The 23,692-nt window shown below is 33.7% G+C and overlaps 1 protein-coding gene across 7 annotated transcripts in view; it reads left to right on the top strand.

Annotated features, from left to right (window-relative positions):
- The window catches only part of LOC123693413, a 98,890-nt gene extending 76,750 nt beyond the window's left edge, over positions 1-22,140 (top strand). For 5 of the 7 annotated variants that reach the window (XM_045638495.1, XM_045638497.1, XM_045638496.1 and 2 more), the window contains 6 exons: positions 6,955-7,126; positions 14,730-14,756; positions 16,652-16,783; positions 18,082-18,201; positions 18,622-18,677; positions 20,411-22,140. In XM_045638495.1, coding sequence (XP_045494451.1) covers positions 6,955-7,126; positions 14,730-14,756; positions 16,652-16,783; positions 18,082-18,201; positions 18,622-18,677; positions 20,411-21,038 — 1,135 coding nt within the window. In that variant the 3' untranslated portion in view covers positions 21,039-22,140. Of the gene's footprint in view, positions 1-6,954; positions 7,127-14,729; positions 14,757-16,651; positions 16,784-18,081; positions 18,202-18,621; positions 18,678-18,961; positions 19,801-20,410 lie in introns of all 7 variants that reach the window. The other 2 variants (XR_006751683.1, XM_045638498.1) reach the window with 2 other exon arrangements.
- The last annotated feature ends 1,552 nt before the right edge of the window (positions 22,141-23,692 follow it).

Here is a 23,692-nt window from a genome sequence, read left to right as displayed (position 1 = left end):
AAAATGAATCGAAATCATACCTGTTTGCACCAGGCTGCCAAGATGTTGCGGCCAGGTGAAAAGCGGCAACCGTGATTTTTTTGAATCTTTATATCATTTGCCGTGATGTAGACTACATTTTATTCAAAAAACAAGTGAACGAATTTTTTTCCCAAAAATCGATTAGAAAAATTTTAATTAAACATGCTTGCGGCCAAATTTTGACTGGCAACCTAGTCGATATATATTCTCCTAATTATAAATATACATAAAAATTCGGTTTTCAGCAAAAAACCGATGAACGCACTAATCCTGCAGCCGGATCTCGTACTAGTATGAGAACAAAAAAGTCAAGAAGAACATGCTTATGCTTTAGTTTACACGAATAAATAGTAAGTACAGAGATGAAATAAAGATGTGTATCTAGGTAATATTTCATCTCATTCATGTAATACAGGGTCAATACAGCTGCATCCTTGATAGTACGCGTCGGGACGCTAACATAAACTAAAAATGTGAGTCAGCTGAGCCAAAGCAGTTATTATTGAACGGTCCCACGCATGCGCACAAGTGTACCAAGGTCCCTCTGCCGGCGAACGCTCACAAAATAAACAAACCCCGTCTGACACTGACCCATGAGTACCTTATAAACAAAATCAAACCACAAATCCGTCGCTAAACATGTTTGCGCGAATTTTTCCGCAGGCGTTTCGAGTCCAATACAAAGACTGATATGAGTGAATAGCGTTCAAGTGATACAAGTAGCTTTAAATTAAAAATCGACGCTATCTTTTTTACGTCCATTCATAACGTGTCAATGGCACTGACACTAGTTGACCGTGGTTGCCAGTTATACGAATTAGAAGTTAGAAAATAGATTGTGATAATTTCGGGCAAAAAATTGGAAACAGACTGCGAAAAGAAAACATTATCCGTTCAGCGTGAATGGGTAGGGTCGCGAGATCGGTCGGCAGCTCGGGCCGGTGCTCCAGTCCTCAGTCGAGTGAATGCGTGCGCGCAACTAGTCCGCCATGCGTTGCGCCACGACCGCCGCTCCGTCCGCGTCGCTGGGGGCTCGGCGCCAGAAGACGGACCTCCATGTGGCCGAGCCTTCCAGATCCACCAGCCCGGCGCAGAGCTTACGCAGCCAGCGAGCAAAGCAGTACAGGTCATTCATTTACCATTTTTACAGTGACTTCAACTCCGTATCGACTGATAAGATTATTTTTGATGTTTCGAGTGCTGTTCGGTTATTGGAAATATAAGACAATAACAAGGTCAAGCGAGAGTCTAGTAATGAAATTAATTGATTCCGCAAAAGTCAAGGTTCTATGCGCGGGATTGTTGTTGCAATTCGCATGCATTTTTTATGATTTTTCAACATGTTATAGTCGGGGCAAGTTTCTATTTATGTTTATACGGACGGTGATAAGGTAATTAATTATGTGTATATGGTTCGAGATACAAAGGCAGAGAGATATTTATCCTAGAAATTATACAAAACCTGCTTTTCATGTTCGAGTGCCCACCGACTTGTTGCTCTACAAAGATATTAAGTTTCTATGCTTTTTGTTTTTATTTTGGTGAAAATATTGCGCTCTTTCAACGCTCTATTGGTTTATGTCATAACCGGATGCGATGTTTTTCCTTTCTAGTATTGTATTCGTTCACTTTTAACCTTTTTCTAGCTTACGTGATGTTTTTTTGTTGAATTTTAATGACCGTACTAACAGTAACGTGTAACGCTCACTAACTTCAGCTTTCCTCTACAAAAGTATCCAAAATGTTATTCAAAAACGTAATGTAAGTGTGCGTGCTTGCGAGCTAGAGTGTGTGATGTGTTATAACGCTTCAGTATTTTCATATGATAGGGAAAAACTTGCAAAAAAGGACAAATTTTATTTTGTAGATTAATTAGGTAGTAAATTGTCTGAATTTTATTTTATATCAGTGATATCAGTTAAATTTCATAATTCCCTGTAGCAAGTCCAATCCCATAAATATTCAATTATTTTTTCCAAGAATGAATACTAAAAATGTTAGTTCGTAGAAAGCAAAATGGTAAAATAGAACGAAAAATATGCATGTCATACATGTCGACTTCAAACAAGACACGAATAAAAATATTATATATCGTAGAATATAATATTATAAGCGTATGATCTTTATATGGTTTATGTAAGTTATCCCTTACAAATGAAGAAATTACTGACCAATATGTATTGTTGCGAAAGTTTTGCGCGTTTATAAAGAAGAGCATTTATTTACTTATGCACTTATTAATTTTATGTCAATGTCTGCATACAATTTTTATTAGTAGCATTAATTCGATACTAACATACGTATACATTATAAAATACTTTAGTAGAGGTACATTAGGTACATCTTCATAATATATAGAACTAGCTTATCGCCCGCGTCTTCGCCCGCTTTGTCTAAAACCTAATAAATTATATACTAGGTAAAACCTTCCTCTTGAATCACTATATAAAAAACCGCATCAAAATCCGTTGCGTAGTATAAAAGATACATACAAAGGGATACAAAGGGACATATGGATAGAGAAAGCGACTTTGTTTTATACTATGTAGTGATAATAGTCTCTTTTGGCAATCATTGCGATTTTAATAATAACTATAAACAGGGTGCTCTGAAGGCCATCACGACGGAAGGGTGGAAGCCCCTTTCGCATAATAATTATAAGATATGACTTATATCTAATTTTTAGTGCTTTTTAGAGAATTTATAACATGTTCGCCCTGTTTGTATATTTCTAACTTAAATTGAAATTGTGACTCTAACAATTTATTTTTGAAGAATCTTACCCACCCACCCAGCTTAAAAATAATATCTATGGTAATTGGAATTTTATTTTAATTTTTATATTAAAAGGTAAATAGAGATGCAATAAGCCTATCGCACAAACTCTATGTAAACTCAATAGGTATGTGTGATGAAAGAATATCATTCGTAAATTCGTAAAAATATAATGATATTGTAAAAGGATTGATTGAAAAAAAAAACAATCGTTTATGTTTATCAAAATTAAACAAGTTAACTAGTTTCATAATTATTGTCTTGTTATAATTAATATCTATAAGAGTTTTTTATACAGATATTATATTACATTTATAAACTTTACAGTTTGTAGAAACTCAATACTGTTGTAATATGGTTATTCAATTTAAATATGGTTATAATAATTTTCGCATCGATTCGCGGAATACGCGTTCATGCGAATATGCGTTTTATCTAATACAAACATGCAAACTTTAATTGATATGAAAGTAAATAATATTCTAAAGACTCAAATTACAAAGAATTAGCTGCCCCGAATAGTTGTTCTGCCAAGACTTACCTTAACGGCAGAGAATAGAATAAACGCTAAGGAATAGAAACTGCTATCGCTAATTTTTGACATACGGTCATGATATTTTAGTAATGGTTCGGTCACACTACCCACGACGACTACGACCACGACCAAAATTTTCATCCTGACAAAATTGTTTCAAAATAAAATATTAAAATTTCCCGTCATACTGATACTCGGAAAGAAAAAAAATTCGAGTACAGTTAATATAAAAATAGGTTTTTTGCGATTTTCGCCGAGACGGTAAGTTAATCATATAATTTACCTTTTACCAAAATTGTAGATCATAAAATTATCTATAAAAAACTTCAAATACATTTTTATCTAGGAGCCACCGTTTCTACGAAAAATCTATTTTTTCATTCGTTGATCTCAAAAAAAAAAATTCCAATCACCAGGACGACAGGAAATTTTAATATTTTATTTTTAAGTGTGTTTTTCACAATTTTGTTAAATTGCGACTGAATGAAAATTTTGTTTGTGGTCGTTTTCGTCGTTGGTAGGGTGAACAAATCCTTAACGAAATATCGTAAGCTTTTGACAATTAGTATCGCTAGCGGATTCTATTCCTTTGCGTTTTGACGGTTGTCTAAGCGCTCTTATTGGATTAGGAGTAAGAGAAAATAGTTTACTTTTTCATATTAACCGGACAAGCTGTTTCTGAGATTTACTAACACAAGAATTTCATGTGACATTCTTTCTAGATAATACAAACCAACAAAAAAAAAATACTTTTACTATACTACGATTTACGAGGCTGTTTGATTGTCTATGTTTTGATTAATTTTTAATTGTTGAGCCTGGGCAAGTGGATCCCTGATTTTGATATAATTTGGAATGAAAATAGTCGAATGAAGAGTGATGATAAAAAAAATCGAGAAAAAAGAGAAGGGTTAAAGTCGCCTTTGCTTATCCCTGGTGGAATAGGTACTATTATTATTTGTCATTTGTCAATCTACCTGTGACTGTGACATTTTGTGATAGGTATGGTAATCTTCTTTAATTGATATTAAGTGTTTTGCCCTTGGTTCGTTTAGACTTTAGAGAATCAAGGATGTTTAGACGGTACCGTTAATTGGTTTTAGTGACAGATTAACTTCCGATCTATTTTGAGTATGTATTTATATATCACTCAACGGATATTAAATAGACAAATACATTTGCTTAAAGTAATTCTAAATAGTTAAGTTGATTTTATATAGCAATCCTAATGAGTGGTAAACTTAATCAATGGGTCAATAAAGAAAAAAAAAGAGAATTTAGAATATTGAATTCAAAATTCTTAAAATGTGACACATACTTAAACTAGATTTTAAATAGAGATAGTGTGATAAAAGATAACATTATTAGAGCGAGATAAACGTAAACACAGAATATTATTCTGCCTATTTTGTTAGACAATATGTAGTTACTTCTTCTTTGTCTATAACCTTCAAAACATTAGATAAACATAAAAAAACTGGCCATGATAATAAAGAACGTACGGAGCACACGTGTCAGAAGTGAAACTTCTTTGTAAGATACAAAAATCGTCGCCTTTCTCGATGTCGTGACGGTATAGCCATAACGCAGACGCCACCTCGAAATTTTACTCTCAACGCGCCCAAAGAAGTTTCTCTTCAAAAATAAATATACCAGTCTATATTTCCACCGTTGCTTCTAGCTACCTAGCAGTAATTTCATCAGTGCTAATATTATGTGCGTTCGCTTTAGTTAGGTACATATCGGAAAACGTAATTTTCCTAATTAATTTCAGGTATCAAGACACGCCTTATTTCAATGGCAAACGAAATTAAACACAGACAAATTGCTTTTAACCAAATGGATCTGGATTAGTGGATTAATTATTATTTCTTTTATAGATCAATTTATTTAGGTGTTCACCTATTTACTAAAAAGGAAGGGCTTTTTACAATCATAATATGCCTAGTAGTGTTTTTCAGCTATTCCAAATTTTTCCAACAAGTTGTTATAATATTTTGCTATCTACTGATTAACTATTTTATAAAGAAATACTTAGAAAGTTATTTTAACTTCACAAGCTACATTTAGATTATGCATTGCATGCAAAGGTGCAGATATTTGCGTTTTAAAAGAAACGAAAAGACAATAATTATTACCAACTAGGTTTCCGACCGCGGCTTCGCCCGCGCAGTCAAAGAAAAACCCGCACAGTTCCTATGTCCTATCTCGGCTATAAAAATATCTCCATACCAAATTTCATGAAAATTGGTTCAGTAGTTTAGGCGTGATTGAGTAACAGGCAGACAGACAGAGTTACTTTCGCATTTATAATATTAAGTATGGATAGTTATACGGAGATTGCTGTCGCTAGTCAGTTCTTATTATACATAAGAAATATGTACGACAATTAATCAAAGGACACATTTAAAGTAAGATTAATATAGGGGTTTTTATAAACTTACACCTTATATTTGCGTTATATAGGTACCTTAGCAAGCTTTTACAAGAATTTGCTTTATATAGCACTTTGAAACTTTTGCTTTACACCTGATCTCACTCCGGTCGTGTAGAATATCCGTAGTTTGTGTAAAATTAATGAGGAAGGTGACAGAAAGCCAAAGTTTTAACGAGAGTGCGGGTTAAAAGGATGTATTTACTATATATTTAGATACCTATATTTAGTTAATCTACACCAATTTCTCTTAAATATGGATGAGTCTATCCATATTCCATAAGATATGTATCCTACTTATGTTATCAATAGTTAATTTTAAATGTTAAAAGTTCTTTAGCATCGTTATTACTATCTACATATTTTGAAAATGACATGACTTTTAAAAGAGCAACTAGGGTGTTTCTTGTCGGCTCTTCTCTGTAGAAACTGCTTTCCGAACTGATGGCAAATGGTAAAACTATATATGACGATTCAAGTGCTTCTAGAAGAAGTCTAATTGAATAAATAAATGAATGAGTTTGAGTTTAAATATTTAGTACTATAGAAGATCACATGTACAAGTACAACATGATTGTTACAAATAACTAATTTAAACAGACTTTCTATGTATCTCTTGAAATAACTAGAACACGTCTATTTGAATACTTTCTATAAATATTCCTCTTGTGTTTATATTTGTGCTATTCATGCTAACTCGGTTAATAATGTTGTACTTAATCCGATCTCTATGAATGTGTAAAACGAGTCTCTTTGTCATGAAATGAAAACATTATGTGATAATAGGATTTTTCTACTACTTTCGTAATATGTTCTTATTATGCTATAAGCCTTTAGTTAATAAGGATAATATTATGATAGGATTAATAACGCCGTTAGATAGATTGAAATAAATCGGTCAGGATACTGGATAGGTCACCCCAAACTTACAGGTGTTTATTTACCTATTTGTAATTCTCCATTCTTATATTTATCATGTACTTAACTTGAGTTTATATACTTTATTTTTATTATATTATTTATATCATAAACATAAAATATTAAATCCGTAACGTTGCTTACTTAACCGTTTGCGTACCTACTCATAGCTTCATACCACACGAGTAAAAAAGTGTTGACGCCACATCTGGCAATCGCAAAAGTTCTTTAAATTCTAATCCACATTTCTAAACATCCAAACCCTCCCCAGGGCCAGTCTACCAATCAGGAGCGCGCGTTTACTCCAACGGTCGCGCACGCAGACGCCATCTGACGCCGGTATAAGCGATGGCAGCGGGTCCCCCGCGGCCCCCTCCACGCTGTTACAGGACGTCGTGGACATCAAAACGCTGCTGTTGCAGCTGAAACGGGTCTTACAGGAGGTCAGTTACTCAATTTACAGGTAGTGATGTTACTAAGGCTGATTGCAGAGCTTGACCGACCATCAGTGTGTACGTCAGTCGCGCTTGTCATATGTATGGAAATTCATAAAACCGTTCATAGCTAGACCGACCATACGCACGCGTATTGTCATGCGTATATTAGTGTCATATAGTCATACAATAATTGTTGATGCGTATTGCGTATCGTCATGACCGACGGTACGCACTGATGGTCGGTCAAGCTCTGCAACCAGCCTATATGAACTAGATATAAAGATAGTTTACTAAGTAAAAAATATTTCTTGAACTAAGAAGAATTCAACAAAAAACAATTGTGTAAATGGATTTTACCTCACTGCTCACAATAAGTGCCGTAAGTTACATATAATACTGCAAAAATTCCATATAGGTAGTAAGACATTTAACCGTAACTGTTAAAACTCTCGAAATCAAGCAACAACTCCAACTTTCAAGGTTAAATGAATAACAAATAACTAGTGGAATTGACAAAAATCCAAATTTTCAACATAGAAAATAAATTCTAGAGGAAAAAATATATAAATTAAATCTTGTCCCTGAGACCGTTATTAGTTATTACCTACATGACATGAGAGACATCTAGATACTAAAACAGCTGGTATATATTTATAAGGGTTATCACTACTAAATACTGATTATAGCACGAGTCAGGAAATGAAATCTATCTAAATCTAAATATGGATGAAGAATTCGTAACTCTGCGGAAATATAAATCCCAAACACTGAATACATCCTTAAACTCTTCATTCAGGTCCTTGCATTCCACTATTTCACCAAAAAGCCTACCTGACTTATCAACTGTAATAAATGACAGAGAAGAACTTAAAGAAGAAATCCGAAAATTAAGTTATCAACTACAAGCTGCACATAATGAAATTGACGAGTTAAACTTAGAAATAAACTCCCTAAAAAAACTTACCTCATCACAACAAATCACAATATCAAAATATAAATCTATATGCACAACGCCCACCATGTTAAAAACTTCAAGTGTTAGAAAACGGCGTAAATACTTAAATGAATCTACTCTTGATGAGCAACTTAGTAATAGCTGTACAGACTTGAATTTAAACTATAAACAAAACAAGGATTACATAGCCTCGCTTGAAAAAATATCACTACCCTCAACATCGAATCATAAAACATCTAAGAAAAATGCATGCTCCTCGTCACTAGATGGCCAACAAGAAAAATCGACAAATTCAAAGTGTCCAATAGATATTAGTCACAAAATCATAAATAATGAAGCACCCTATCCAACACAAGATGGCGCGGAAGCAAACTCTTCCACATCAGTACTCTCGCTAGATGGCGCTGAATTAAAAAATAATACAGATAATAAACGCATTATTTTACCTGTGAATGAGTCGACAAATGAGAACAAAATACTTATCCTAGGTGGACAGCAATGCATCGGTTTATCAACCGCATTGATACAAAGCAGGGAAAAGACAAAGTACCTAAAATATGCGATAAGTTCGTTTACAAAACCGTATGCCTCAACCCCTGAAATAACGAAAAATGTTTCCAATTTTCCAGATTCTCCCAATAATGTCCTAATTTTATGTATTGGCGAGCATGACAAAAATCCCTTCGAAATAATGTCAGAACTCATAGTTATCCTAAGAAATATTAAAAATGCAAAAGTAATCTTGTTAAGTGTAATTAATAATCTGTACCTAAGCGAAAAAAAGCTAAATGAGATGTTATTTTATGTATGTAATAATTTTAAAAACTGTGACTTTGTAAATCTAAAACCCTTTTATAGGACAACTAAAATGTACTATTTTGAACTTTGTAAAATTCTCAACTATAAAATTGACATGTATTACTATACAAAAACATTTTTAACCTTCAAAAAAAGCCATTATAAAAGACAAAAAACGTTTTCTGTAAAAAAAGAGTTGCCTCCTGAAAAAGGTACCATACCATACTACTTTCCTATTGTTTCAAAAACAAAATGTTCAAAGTCGTCGGAGATACACGTTAGTTCGATTCCAGACACGTCAGTAACATTTTTTCGAGTCTAACGTAGCTAGTCTATTACATCAAAATATTGCGGGCCTACTTAACAAAATGCAACTTATTGAAGTTACAATTAACGAGCTTTCGGAATTTGGTAATAAAATTGACTTTATTTGTTTTTCGGAAACTTTTATAAAAGCAGGACACGAAACATGCATACAATTAAAAAACTTTAAACTTGCAAGTTCCTTCTCTAGACGCAATGAAAAGCGAGGAGGAGTATGTATCTTAACTGACAAAACTATACAATCAATTAATATACCGTACTGTAATGAAATTTCAGTGGAAAAAGTATTTGAATGTTGCGGAGTCGAAATACCAAATATGAAAATGATTATTATTTGTATCTATAGGACACCAGATTCTAATAGTACCAACTTTCTAAACATTTTTGAAATTCTTTTGCATAAAATGACTTTTAAATCAAATAAAAAAATCATAATTGCTGGCGACATGAACATTGATATTTTAAAAAATACACCCATTTCCAATAGTTTTAAAGAAATCTTAATGGCCTACAACCTTTATTTGCACATTAACCAACCCACGCGGCGAAACTCCTGCTTGGATGTTATCATAAGTAACATTAGAGAGTCAATTGGCAAAGTTCATTTTCTTGATCTGTCAGACCATGAAACTGGCCAAACGTTACAATTTCCCATTGCCACAGTGAAGAAAAAAAATCACATCTTTATAAAAAAACGTTGTTACAGTAAAGAAAATACGAAGAAATTTGTAAATGCTCTAAACAGCTTATCCTGGACCGAGGTTCTACAACAAACCTCAAGTAATGAAGCTTTCAATGAATTTCATGACATCATTAAATTATTTTTTGATCTATGCTTTCCCATAAACAAAATCAAATTAAAGAACAGTGTAGCATCACCCAAATGGATTTCAAAAGGTATAAGAATCTCAAGTCGAAATAAACGTAAGCTTCGTCATACATACTTCAAAAATAAATCTGAAAATAACAGAAATAATTATAAAAAATACGAAAGAGTTTTAAGAAAGTGTATTGTATCTTCTCAAAAATGTATTAACCGTAATTATATAAATAAATCAAAAAATAAATCAAAAGCGACATGGAATATAATATCAAATAAAATTAATAATAGTAACATGTCTGAAAATATCGAATATATATCACAAAACGATATTGTAATAGATGAACCAGCTAAAATTGCAGAAGCTTTCAATACGTTTTTCAATAGACATAACTCCGCTAATGGTTCTGGTTCTGCTAAGTATAGTATTGTGTCTAAAGAATCCTCTATTTTCTTATCTCCGTGCATAGAATCCGATGTTTATAAAGCTGTACAATCCTTGAATAATACTGCAGCAGTAGGATATGACAATATACCAACATGTACTATTAAAATGTGTATTAAAGTAATATGTCCTGTATTAGTCCATCTGCTTAATTTATCTCTTACACAAGGTATATTCCCTGATAGACTCAAATATTCAGTCATTAGACCTATACATAAAAAAGGCAAACGTCAGGAATTAGTCAATTATAGACCAATTACCCTTATACCAATAATAGCAAAGATTTATGAAAAAATTATGTATAGCAGGTTAAATCGATTTATAAGCAAATTTAACATCATTAAACAAGAACAGAATGGATTTCAACAAGGTAAATCGACCACACTCGCAACTCACACATTGACAAAAAATATTATTGACAACATTGATAGGCGTAATGAGGTATCTGTAGTCTTCTTTGATATGAGCTGTGCATTTGACTGTGTTGACCATGAATTTCTACTCAGCAAATGTTTTCTGTACGGAATAAGAGGTCCAGCGCACAAGTGGCTGACCTCATACTTGACTAACCGTATGCAATGTGTAGAGATATCGTATATAGACAACAATTCGTTAAAAAAGTCGGTAAGATCACAATACGTACATAATAAATACGGAGTGCCACAAGGCAGTATCCTCGGGCCTCTCCTGTTCTTATTGTACATAAATGATCTTCCTAACGTTACAGAACATAAATGTACTCTGTTCGCGGATGATGTATCCATCACCATACCTCGTAACAAATTGACCACCTACAAAGAAGACATTTATTTGACTATTAAAAATGTAACAGAATGGCTAAAATATAATAATTTAACTCCTAACATTACAAAGACAAAACTAATGCAATTCTGTAATTATCATAACATTAGACATAACCTTGACATAATTTATAATGGACAACGTATTGACGAAGTTACTGAAACGGTATTTTTAGGTATCACATTAGACAACCACTTAAATTGGAAAGCTCACACGGATTCTGTTTGTACCCGTGTAAATAAGTTTGTATTTGCCCTCAGAAGAATTAAACAGATTATTGATGAGAGAGCGGCAATCATTGCATATCATGGTTATGTTTCATCGTTGCTTCGGTATGGTCTTATTTTATGGGGCAACTCTACTAACGTAAAAAAAGTTTTTATAGCTCAGAAAAGGTGTGTCAGAGCAATATGTGGAGTAGGGCCCTTAGAAAGTTGTCGAGACTTATTTAAGCGACTCGGACTTTTAACACTTACTTCCTTATACATCTTGGAGGTTGGAATATTTGTGAAACAGCATCCCTATATGTACATTAAAAGTTGTCAAAATAGTCAGTACCCAACCAGGGATCCTCACAGATTGCAACTTCCAATTTGTCGCACTGCTTTATGTAGCAAAAACAGTCATGTTATGAGTGCGAAGATATATAATAAAATCCCAATGGTATTTAAGGAATTGCCCATGCAATTGTTTAAACTTAAATTAAAAAAGTGGCTGCAATCTCATTGCTTTTATAATATAAATGAGTTCTTTGCTTGTAAACACTAAAGATAGAAAAGGTAGATAATAATAATAACTGTAATGTAAAATGTTAAAATTAATCTAAATATATATTGTAATTTAGTTAGTTAAATACACATAAATATTTGTATGCCAGTCTGCTGGCGAATTGTGCGCACTTTAATGTAATATATTGTAAAACCTTGTAGACCACAATTCCTGCAAATAAATTATTTCATTATTTCATTACTTATAACAATGAGAAATAGACTTTCGTAAGCAGTGATATTACTAAATGAACTAGATTAGAGATTCATTCGCGAAAAGGTAGTGATGTTCTAATAGGTTTCAGTCGTCAGGTATAGAACATAAGACTTCGTCTTGATATTGTGTGCCAAGGTTAAGATGCAATCGCGAGATTTTGTTGTCACTAAACATTAATTTTTAACACATTTGATAAATTTTAGCTAACTTTAGTAAATAGTAGAATAATAAGCACAAATTTTCATAATAACAAAAACAATTTTTCAGTCAGAATCGTCCATCTACTGGCATTATTAAATATCACAGTTTGATTTGTGTGTACTTATACCCGGCGCGGCCTAAGATGATCCCTATGACACTGACAGTTATTCTCAAGAGACAAACTTGTAATGGCGTCACCATTAAATTAGAAACGTATTGGAGGCGTCTAAAAATGGCATTTATTAATTTTTACGTAGCTTTATGCCATTACAATGATATTCCGTTGGAATTATAACAATTCTTAACATTTACGAGATATTATATCAATCTGACTTTACGTTTACGTCCTTCAAAACTTACATCGTTGGCATTTATCGACTAGTGCGGAAAGTATCGATAAACAAATTTCGATAATGAAAACGAGTTCACATTTTTTCCATGCTTAAGCTATAGTTCATTCACTATTGAATGGAACAGAAGATCGCAGCATAATTAATTACCGTTCGCGTTAATTTACTTACCTATGATAATATAAGTTTTTTAGAAAAATTAAATAGGGGATTCCATTTTCATGATAAAATAATATACACTGTGTTAAACGGGTTAAAAATTACGAGAAAATGATAAGGTGCATTTTTATGTTTAGAAAAACTTTCGTTTTACTTACCGTTTCGTTTACATAATAGACGTTAAAAAATCATTTTATAATATTTGTAAAAACATGTTTACCGACGTGGCTGAATGCAAACCACGCCTTTGCCTGTAAAATAGTTAAAAGTATCGACACGATCCATCATACAAGCAATCACTAAGACGAACTGTCATAGGGATCATCTTAGGCCGCGCCGGGTATAATTACTTATATCGTGATGGATGTGATTTAAGTTTAGTGACATCAGAATTAAGGCCATTGACAGCGTTCTACATTAATGTGAGTCGTTCAACAATTTGTGGCTTTGTATAAATTGTCATGCATTTACCTGTAAATAAGCCAATACATAATATAAGTTTTCTTTTCCTTTTAATGTTTTATGTGAAGATTTTTTTTTAATAATTTACTTTGTTATTATTGTTATGAAAGTTTGATGGCATCGTGTTATTAGTATGTTTTTTTATTATTTTATAGATTAGTGCACGTGTAACGAAATTCATAGTTTATCATTATTTTTGTCATAAGAGTATTATATCAAATTAGGTATTTGATTTTATTTTCTCTGTTTTATCAATTTCATTTATATCAGTTGTTTGACATTTTTTTTAATGTTAGTATAACGTCAGTATACGATATATCTATTTTAAAAACGAATTTATATTCACATCCAGTCGTTCAACTTGACATTAATAGCCGTGCATTATCTCTCAAACAGCCTTAGAAAGTCAACATAAAAGAGCAATTTTAAATGTAACCCAATTTATTGGCAATGCGCATAGTAATGACTATAAAACGAACCTCATGCGTGTCGTTAAATCTGTATCAAACATTGCATGTTAATTTAAATTACGCATAGGAAGCTATATTATGGCAACACAGCTTAGTAATTTTCGCTAATTGATTTAAATATGCTTGCAATATCGCGTGATAATTTATTCTCATTAGCATAGTGAGTTTTCTCGTGATCTGTCAATGTCAAAAGCCACAGATAATGCTAGAATATAGAGTAAAAATAATTATGAGAACTGGTAATATCTTTTGTTGTAAAAATAGTTTGTAAAAATTTTTAATTACGGTACCTTCGAATCTTAAGTTCCTGTATTAATCTCAATCATTAAAAAATGGGTTGCTTATAATCTAATGAAACAAAAAATGCTCTTTATTATAAAAGCGCTTTTATTTTAATAATTATACATTGAAGCAAGTATGACGATAAATAGCAGCTAGAGTCAATAATTCAATTATTCTTATAATACATTTCTTTCAAGTTGTTTTAATATTTTTTTGTTGTTTTTATGTTGTTTTAATTAATCTATTTTGCACAATGCTTTTTCAGCCTTTAAAAACATAATTTCATCAGTATTAAATATCTATCCTCCAACGTAATAAGTTACAATAGTGGATACTACTTATAAGTAATAAAACTAATAAGTTACATCTGAAAAGGCATTGTGCAAAAGATATCTTTAATCCATTTAAGCATGACAAATTAAAAATCTTATAAAGCAATTTCGTCGCGAGCGTTGATCGCGACCATTAAGTTTTTTTGTTGCTTGTTGGCACATTATGATTTGTTCGTGTTATAATTTTTATGTTTTGGTTGCATCGTTTCGCTGCACGCAACTACAGCCCGGGGAGGAGCACAATACGATGAGTGTAAGTAAATGTTTGCACTGCGTTCTCGGGTCGGCTTGGGAAAGTATGGAGTTGGGTAAAAGTGGAGTTGTAATGTTGAATTGTAGAATATTGTAGACAGTTTCGGGTATGCTTGGCGTCAATTTGAGTAATGGGCCTGGCTCAAATGATCCATGTTTGCCGCCATTTACGCCATTTGCGATTATGAAAAAACATCTGCAATGATGACCGATCATTGACATTTAGGACTATTCGTTATTGCCTCTACCACAGAATATATAATAGTACTACGTACCTCTACTCTAACGCTGCCCATCGTGTAGTGTAGAGGGTCCATAAGCTTACTTTTGCGGTTTGACAAATGTTCGATTATGATTGGTATTACGTTTAACTGCACTATACTGTACGGCTTCGTTTGCGTGGTTCAGGAAAAAATAGCAATGTTTCAGGCAATAATCTGTCTGCCTGCTATATTTCATTCAATTGTTAATTCGCTTCAGTAGTATGTACCTTCCTGAGTATTTGCAAGAAAGCAGCAAATAAATATTCAATTAGTTCACAGAATTACAATTATTGAATAGGTATCAACATTCCATTCAATATTACAACTCTATCTCTACAAAAATTATTTATTTTCTTCGACTACAGCTTGAAGTTTGCGCAAGCAGTTTGTGCAAATAGGTGAAGCACGCAGGTTGGCTGTAAATAGCGTGAGGGTGTACCAATAAATACTAATAATTAGCTTTGCGCTCAAGATAAATGCATTTCCTACTTCATGAAGTAATGATTAATAAATATTATAAAATTGTTTCAATTGTACCATACATTTTTAACGAGTTCAAAAATGTTGAAAATCAAACGGTTGTACTTGTATTAAATAAACAGGACACTTATTAGGCATAGTAAAAAGAGATTTTTGAAGTGAAACTTCTTTATCGGGGTTGGAAAAAAATGTAAGTGTAACATTTTTTCCGATATTTATCCGTTAGGTACGCGCCACTTTTTCTTATCCCTACCACGCGTGATTCGACGTATTTCTGTAAAGTTGCATATTATAGTAAATTATTTTTTGAATAATAAGATCATAAAGAAGTTTCACTTCTTACGTGTGTACACTAGTACACGCACACATTTTTACTATGTCATAGGAGAATACAAAAACGTCTTACAATGAAATTTTCCTAAGAGATCAATGTCACGTTAAATACTGTCCTTATTGTGTAGTAATCGACCTTGCCATATAAGTAACCATATCTTCAACCAAGGTATGAGCACAGTTGACAGATAGATGCATGTATCTCCTTACAACTTTTTGCACTGTTTTTCTCGCTTTGAAATAACGCTTTTTATTTATTTCTCTATCCTACTTCGCAAGAAGAAGAATGTGGTAATGTAACAGTTTTGATACTTTTTGTTATTAATTATTGTATATAGCTTATAACTTTGAGGTGAGGTTGTTTTAGGATTTCAGGGGATTGATTGAATGAAATTGAATTTACAAACATAATTATGTTTGGTTAATGGATTTTGGAAGTTTATAATTGCGATAGCTAAATTGAGACTTACCTTTCATTAAAATGTAATTTGAGTTTATTTTGTTTAACTTGTGGTGTTGGGTAATTTTGGTAAAATGTACAATGTATAAATTAATTATAATGTGCTTCTAATATCATTCTATATCTTCCTCATGACACATTACATAACTGAACTTGGGACCTAAATTAATTATATCTTTCAAAAAAAAATTTTTAAAGAAGAAAATAATTGTTTAGCTCTCCCACATTTGTTTTAGCAGTGATTTCACAAAGCTTTAGGTTCTCTAAACCTGATAACCTTCTCGAGTTTGACCAAAAGCATCATTCCTTTAAAAAAATCCATAACTTCACCCAAATAACAACTATTTCTGCAACTTGCAGAGCGAAACTCTCGACCCGTTGCTAGCGGCGTGCGCGGAGAGCCCCGCGCGCGGCAACGGGCGCCGCCCCCCCGCCTCGCCGCTGCACCCCGACGCCTGCGCCGAGATGCGGCGACAGATTGTCTATCTGCAGGTACGTACATACATACACACACACACACACACACTAGTCACTACGATCCCGTCCGATTAGGGCCCTTCTGGCCTCCTCCACTCAAGCGACAGCTCAAGCCGAGGTTCGTGGTCCCCGTCAAGGGGGGACGCCCTTGTGCATGTCGCTACCAGGGTGAACCTTCAGTTCACCCCCGCGTCCGCGTTAAAATGTAGAAGCCCTTCTGGCTAACATTGAGAAACACCTTACAAAAAAAAAAAAAAAAATAGTCACTACGTACTAAACAGAATAGGACGGACACACACGCACATACCAACCCTAGTAACAAAAGTTCACACACGCGCAAACTATTCACAATAGCATGTAAACACACCAATACTAGTTACACACGTGCACGCACACAAACATGCATTTGTCACACTATAGACGTACGCAAACACACACACTAGACACGTGAACACACAACAGCAAACTAAACAATTAGACATGCGTACAAACACACATGCAACATGCATAAGTCAAAATAGTCACGCGCCGACAAAAACGCACACATAAACAACAACTTATACTTTTTACTGATGAACAAAAAATAAACTATAGAAGATGCTGTTTTCAGCACCCATATTCCTAACTGTGTTTACTACACACACGAACTGTAACTGTAAATTTTTTATAAAACTTCGTCAGATTTAAAGTGTGAATCATAAAAACAGAAAACATTCTTCACATCAGTGTAAAAAGGAGAAAGATCCATTTCGTAAAAATCCCTTATTTCAATTTCATGCAAAAGATTACATTTTTAATATGACTATGAATTAATATTCGATCTTCCACCTCGTCAGGTTTAAACTTTAAAATCCGCCGTTTCAATTAGCACCGACGAAATATTTTTTCATAATGAAAACATTGCGAGGAAGTGATTCATTTTAGGTTTTTAATTACATGGACGACGTTACCAAATCCTGTACTTACCTTTTGAAATATGAGAATACTAATTTTAATTTTCTGTATAAATTACTCTAACAATATAGTGGGTTTTCTTCACGAACGTATTTATTAGAATTATTTTCGTTTGTCCATTATGTTGGGAGGCTTTCCCCTACAATAATAATTTGTGAAAGTAAAAAGATAGCTTAAGCGTTCCGGAAGTAGTACATTAAAATGTGACTAATTAATTAATCACTGAGAGAATTATCCATTTTGTACGGTCATGTTAATTTTAGGTAGAAATAAATGCACTTTCTTTCTTTGTAATTTAATATCATTTGTCCTCCAAAAAGATAGCAGAAAATCTATAGCTTCTCCCAAAATCATTGCAGAGCCAGCTCGAGGAGCGCGACCGTCTGGTCCGCGTGCTGCAGCAGCAGATGCTGCGCATGGCGGAGGGCCACGAGCCGCGCGCAGACGACACCTGCAACGTCGCCACGCAGACGGATAGGGTGAGTCCTCGATCTGGTCTGGCTGGTCCGTCTGGACCGTCTGGTCTGGCTTATTTTCTAATGAATTATAAACCCATGCTGATAAAGTGTAGGCAAATAAGCATTTTCATTTTGTTTTGTGGGTAGGATGAGTATTCCGTTTGGTCGGTCTAGATTCTAGTCTGACTCATTTTCCAGGAAAATTGGAATTTGAGTTTTGTTTTGTTCTTGATAAGGCCTGTTTTTTATGTTCACTTGTGAAACAATTACAGGTAGTAAAAATCTCATATTATCAAAATAATCATGTCCCTTTTTCCCATCCATCCCACTCTAATATAAACCAAATTTATGGCAACTATATTTTATAATTAATTCTATTAATACGTAAATCTTTTAGTACTAATATTACAAAACTAATAAATATTGTATGTTTACTTTCAGTTGCGGCCACCGATGGGTTCAACACTTACCAGTTCTGATAATTCCGGATTAGTGAGGTAATTATCTGAATCTTATCTTTTATATCGATAAACACATCTTCATATCGATTTCATCCATCACTGACTGTCTTTATAATGTCAATTTATATGTAGTATCCCTTTTATGTTTATTTATTTTTGTTTATAAATATAATAGATAATAATTGACGTGAAGTTGCTTAGTCAATATATTATTTTTAATTCCATTTAAACCTTATTTCTACTTCCCATATTATACAATTTATTCCTATTAATTATTATCAGTAAACAAATCCGCTCTATCTATATGTCTATTGTTTTAGGTTTTTCGCCGCCACGTTAAGCTCATTGAAATACTACTGTATCACCTTAATATCACCCCTTAGAATATTCCGCCCCCTCACGCCCTTAAAGTTCTCACACTACAAAGAGCTATGCTATAAAGGCACCAAAAACACAATCTCCAAAAGCTACCAGCTAACTACAGACTTGCGCAATTCCAAATGGATAAGCATTTTCAAAGATTACATGAATAAGAAAATGACCTTTTCGCCAACCTCTATGTGCCGAATCACGCTCACTATGACACCATATTTCACTGGCGTCTTCATTTAGCGTATTATTTCATTCATAGTTTTAGATAGTTAAGCTTCGTATTAATGGTAAACATTTGTTGGGCCACAGTTGATCGACAATCGCTGGACACTTTAAATGTCGCTCCAAGAACATTTAAACATAGGTTCAAACTCTTGAATATTACTTACTTACTTACTTAATATCCTAAGGCCCCTAGGTGGGGCAAAAGGCGATCGACAGTACATCGCCATGTATCCTGATTTTTGGCAGCATGTTTTATTTCGCTCCAGCATTTTCCTATAGACTTGGCCTCTGCGAGGTTCAAATGTTCCTCCGAAAAAATTTCAACATGCTCTATTGACTCGTTGAAAGAAAAATATTGAGTCAAGTTTTGCTGCACAAATGTTTACCACAAATACGGAGTTAATTGCTCCCGTAGCCAAACCATTGTGTAAATCTCGGTGCCCATTAATTCCATTTCTATTTCCTCACATGCTGCTTTCATTTCTTTGGATATATTCGAAATGTATGGATGTTGAACGACAGTTTCCACTTGGGCGGTTCGAGGGTTCGTCCGTCAGATCAGGTAGCGTGGTTGGATTGCTTGCTTGCTGTGTTCCTTCTGTGTTCCATCAATGTTGCCTGCTTCTTGCATCTCGCGTACAAAAGTTCCGAGAACACCATTCAGATTTATGAAAGCGAAATTAACGACTATTGCAGGAAACTTTTCGATTGCCAATAGGGAATTGCCGACTGTGCCTTCTTACGCTGTTTAACTTTTCTGTGATACTTGCCTTACTCTATGCTGAACCACGCACAAACTAATATCGCCTAATAAGTCTGAAACTGTCGTGTGTTTTTTCTAAGTCGTTTTGTGATTTTTTTTTTTGGTTTTTGACTGACTGATTTTTTATTTTATACTTTGATTATGAAACTTTTGTCTGTGTTACACGCTGCCTCGTCAGAATTTAAAGGTGAGACATGTGTAAATATACGAATTCTCATATTTGTGAATATGTCACATAACTTGAACATAAAATATACCAACCTTATAATACGCCCTTAAAAACATATTAAACTTTTAAATTAAATGTACATAATATAAATACATACTTTTCTACAAAAAAGTAGGTAATGTAATACCAAACGGTCAAAAGGTGAACACTAATAATTCAATCAAACATTATTATTTTCAGTTGGAATGAACAAGGGAGCGGAAGAAAGCTGCCGTTATACAGTGAAGCACAAAAGACAAAGAGACCTGTTACCAACGGGCTAGTGAAATGTCAGTGCGGTGCGAGAAATGTGAACGGACTTGACGACAACGTACAGACAGACAGACAGACACGGGACGCCATACATCTCAAGCCGAACAGCCGGGTCGGAACCAAATACCTACAAGCCGTAGCCGGGAATACCGAGAGGAGATACGTCAAGAGAGACTCCTCGTTAGGAGAGAAATCGGATAGAAGAAACCTGTATGCAAACAGATCTCGCTCGATAGAAAACTTCCAGAACCAGAACTATTCGACAGCAGAACCCTTGCTGTCCAAAACGGCCGTCATAGAAGAGACCACGATGAAACATCACACTTCATACGGGGATCTGTATAATGGAAGGATCGGGAGTAGAGAAAGCGTGAACAGACACAGTCCCAGCTTAAACGGACAGTCAACAGATACAGACTATAGCTCAGATGGAGGCTACAAGTCTCTGCCCTCGTCCATAAACTACGGATCCCCGAAAAAAGTCAGCGGAATTCCGAGGAGATCGCTCGAACAAAAATTCATATCGACGAAGCAAATCCGAGCGAGCGCGGTCTGAAATTGTTCTAGAACATTCTGGAAATTTCTCTTGAACGAAATCGTTGAATTGTATCTCTGATCTCGGGTCAAAGACTGGTCCTAGGGTCGCCGCTTCTGCCCTAACTTGACAATATTAAAGAGATAATTTATTGCACATAAATAGCATTTTCGTGTAGCGTAAGCTTTGCCGACATTTAGCGAGTTTTGTAATATGGCGACTCCATTGGTGCATATCGTGAAGACCCCGGGGCGCCATTGTCACAAGGCTTACTCGCATTCGTTTCGCGACGCTAATGTTAAGTTAAAGATGCCAAAATGTTTGCTTATGCAATTTATTTTTTACTTGACTTGAAATCGATTATTTCAGAAGTGTTTGCGTTTCGCAATTTTCCTTTGTACATGACACCTGTATCATACGTAGGATATCGGGAGTATTCCATAGTTTAATTTATATACGGGCGAAAATTATCTTAGATTTTCTATGATAGACAAAGTAGTTGATAATGCTGTTATGTGATAAGAGTGGCTGTAAGTTCTTTTTTTCGTTATTTTATAATCGTCTAATCCTCAATGTACTATGAAAATGTATTTGTAATCGGTAGTTAGGTATCAAATAGGTACAAAGTTGTATTCCTTGTCATTGCATTTGTTGATTACTGGAAAATAAAATTTAAGGGAGGGCTAGGAGAAGGATAAACTTTATTTTTTTAAGAGAATAATAGCAGATTATTAATGAAATATATCGCGAGCGGGCTTGCGCATTTATAACTCTTTCTACCTTAATAACCCCGCAATATTTTGTGGTTTAATTTTACTAAAAAAAATGAAATAAATATTTATAAAAAAAGCCCCCCCTTATTCTAGCCATCTCTTAGACTATATAATCATGCCTATTAAATAATATTATCTTGTATAGATATATTTTCCGCATTGCCTAATTTAAGTCCTATTGATACCTATTTATGAAATATTAGTATGCATTTTGTGTACTTAACGCTATTAACAGCAAAATTATGTTATTGTACATTTCTCCTCATAAGTGAAAACCCAGTAGCTTTAGTAAAATATATATTATCATTAATTTAAAAATCAAATTGTTTCAATAAATAACTTTAATTTTGTACGTGTTTCTTATTTTACCTGTGTGTTTCCATCCCTGCTTAGTTTTTACTTTTAATTATAAGAAAAAAAAATATTACTAGTATTCATAAAAAATCACCAAATTTCAACCCATTTATATATTTAATGCTGTGTCTATCAAATTTCATTAAAATTGGTTAAGTACCTAGTTTAAACGTGAAAGAGTAACAAAATTATACACAATAACTTTCTCATCTATAACATTAGAATGGGTTTGCTGACCTGTGCCGGTTCGTTGGGCACTACAATAGTGTTGCTACATAGTAAATATATTATTATTCATCATTAATAATAATATGATTTAGGTCACTCAGGAAATAATTTTTTATTGGTATAAGAATCGAAACTTCAATAATTACAGACATTACTTAGGTACTTTCAGTAATCCTGTAACACATAGATTAATCAAGTATGTTGAAAAAAAAATTAGATATTTTTTTATTAGACTCATACAACATTCTATTTCTATATAGGTAGACAAGATACAATTTTTTTAATAAGTGATTAGATCGAGAAAATAGCATTTACAGTAGGTTCATATTGCTTTTTAGTTCCTTCTATCAACTCCTATCACTCCGGGTTGCTTGTTCAAAACACCTATTTATTTGCCCATATTTTATTTCACTTCAAAAATATTTAATGCAGTTTCTGGTTCCGAATGTAATCTAAGTTTCGTCAGTTACATAATTTGACTTGATACGTTTTTATAGATGCGTGAGGGCCGCCATGATATCACCAACATATAGGTCATGATCCACTGACATAATAGCATTCTAGTTATTATTCTGCGATAATAGTAAAAAGGTCCACATGATACAGATTTTTTGAGAAACAAAAATTACGAGATTTAAAGAAGATAAAATAATTTTGAATGAAAGTAAAAAAATAAAATAAATACTTAGTAAGTTAAGTTGAATACCTACAATTGTAATTTTGATTATTAAACTTATGGTTAAAATATGGATCATCATTGTCGTATCATATATCTACATACTTTGACACAATGAGGAAACTTGAAGGGATGAAAGGAACAAAAAAAAACCACTTTATTTTCATGAAATGTATTTTTACTTTCCAAAAATTTATGCATTATTGACGATCAATAGAAAAACTTACAACACAAAGTTACGCAATAATCTAGTAATTTTTGGTTTGTTTTCCAATTTTGTTCATGGCTGAATCACGCAATTTCGACTGCTCTCAAAAGCAATGTATGTAATTCCCATATTCATTGCTGCTCCGCTCCCTCCGGCCGTAGTATGCTGCGGTGACCGACGTGTTGTAATATTGACTGTAGCATTCCTCGATAAATAAACTTTGTAACACGAAAACATTTTTTTAATTTGAACCACAATTTCCTAACATTACCTACCCGAGTCGAACGGCTTCTCTTTAGCTGTGTATAATCTTTTTAAGTAACGTTACGAAAAACTACCCACAAGTAAACGAAACCGTATCACCATAGTAAACATGCTTTCCACGTCCATTTATTAATAACCGCCGTTCTTGAACCTTGGACAAAGCGGTGATAAG

This window comes from Colias croceus, chromosome 7 (genome assembly GCF_905220415.1).
Source record: "Colias croceus chromosome 7, ilColCroc2.1".
Classification (NCBI taxonomy): domain Eukaryota; kingdom Metazoa; phylum Arthropoda; class Insecta; order Lepidoptera; family Pieridae; genus Colias; species Colias croceus.
This window is presented reverse-complemented; position numbering and strand designations above follow the sequence as displayed.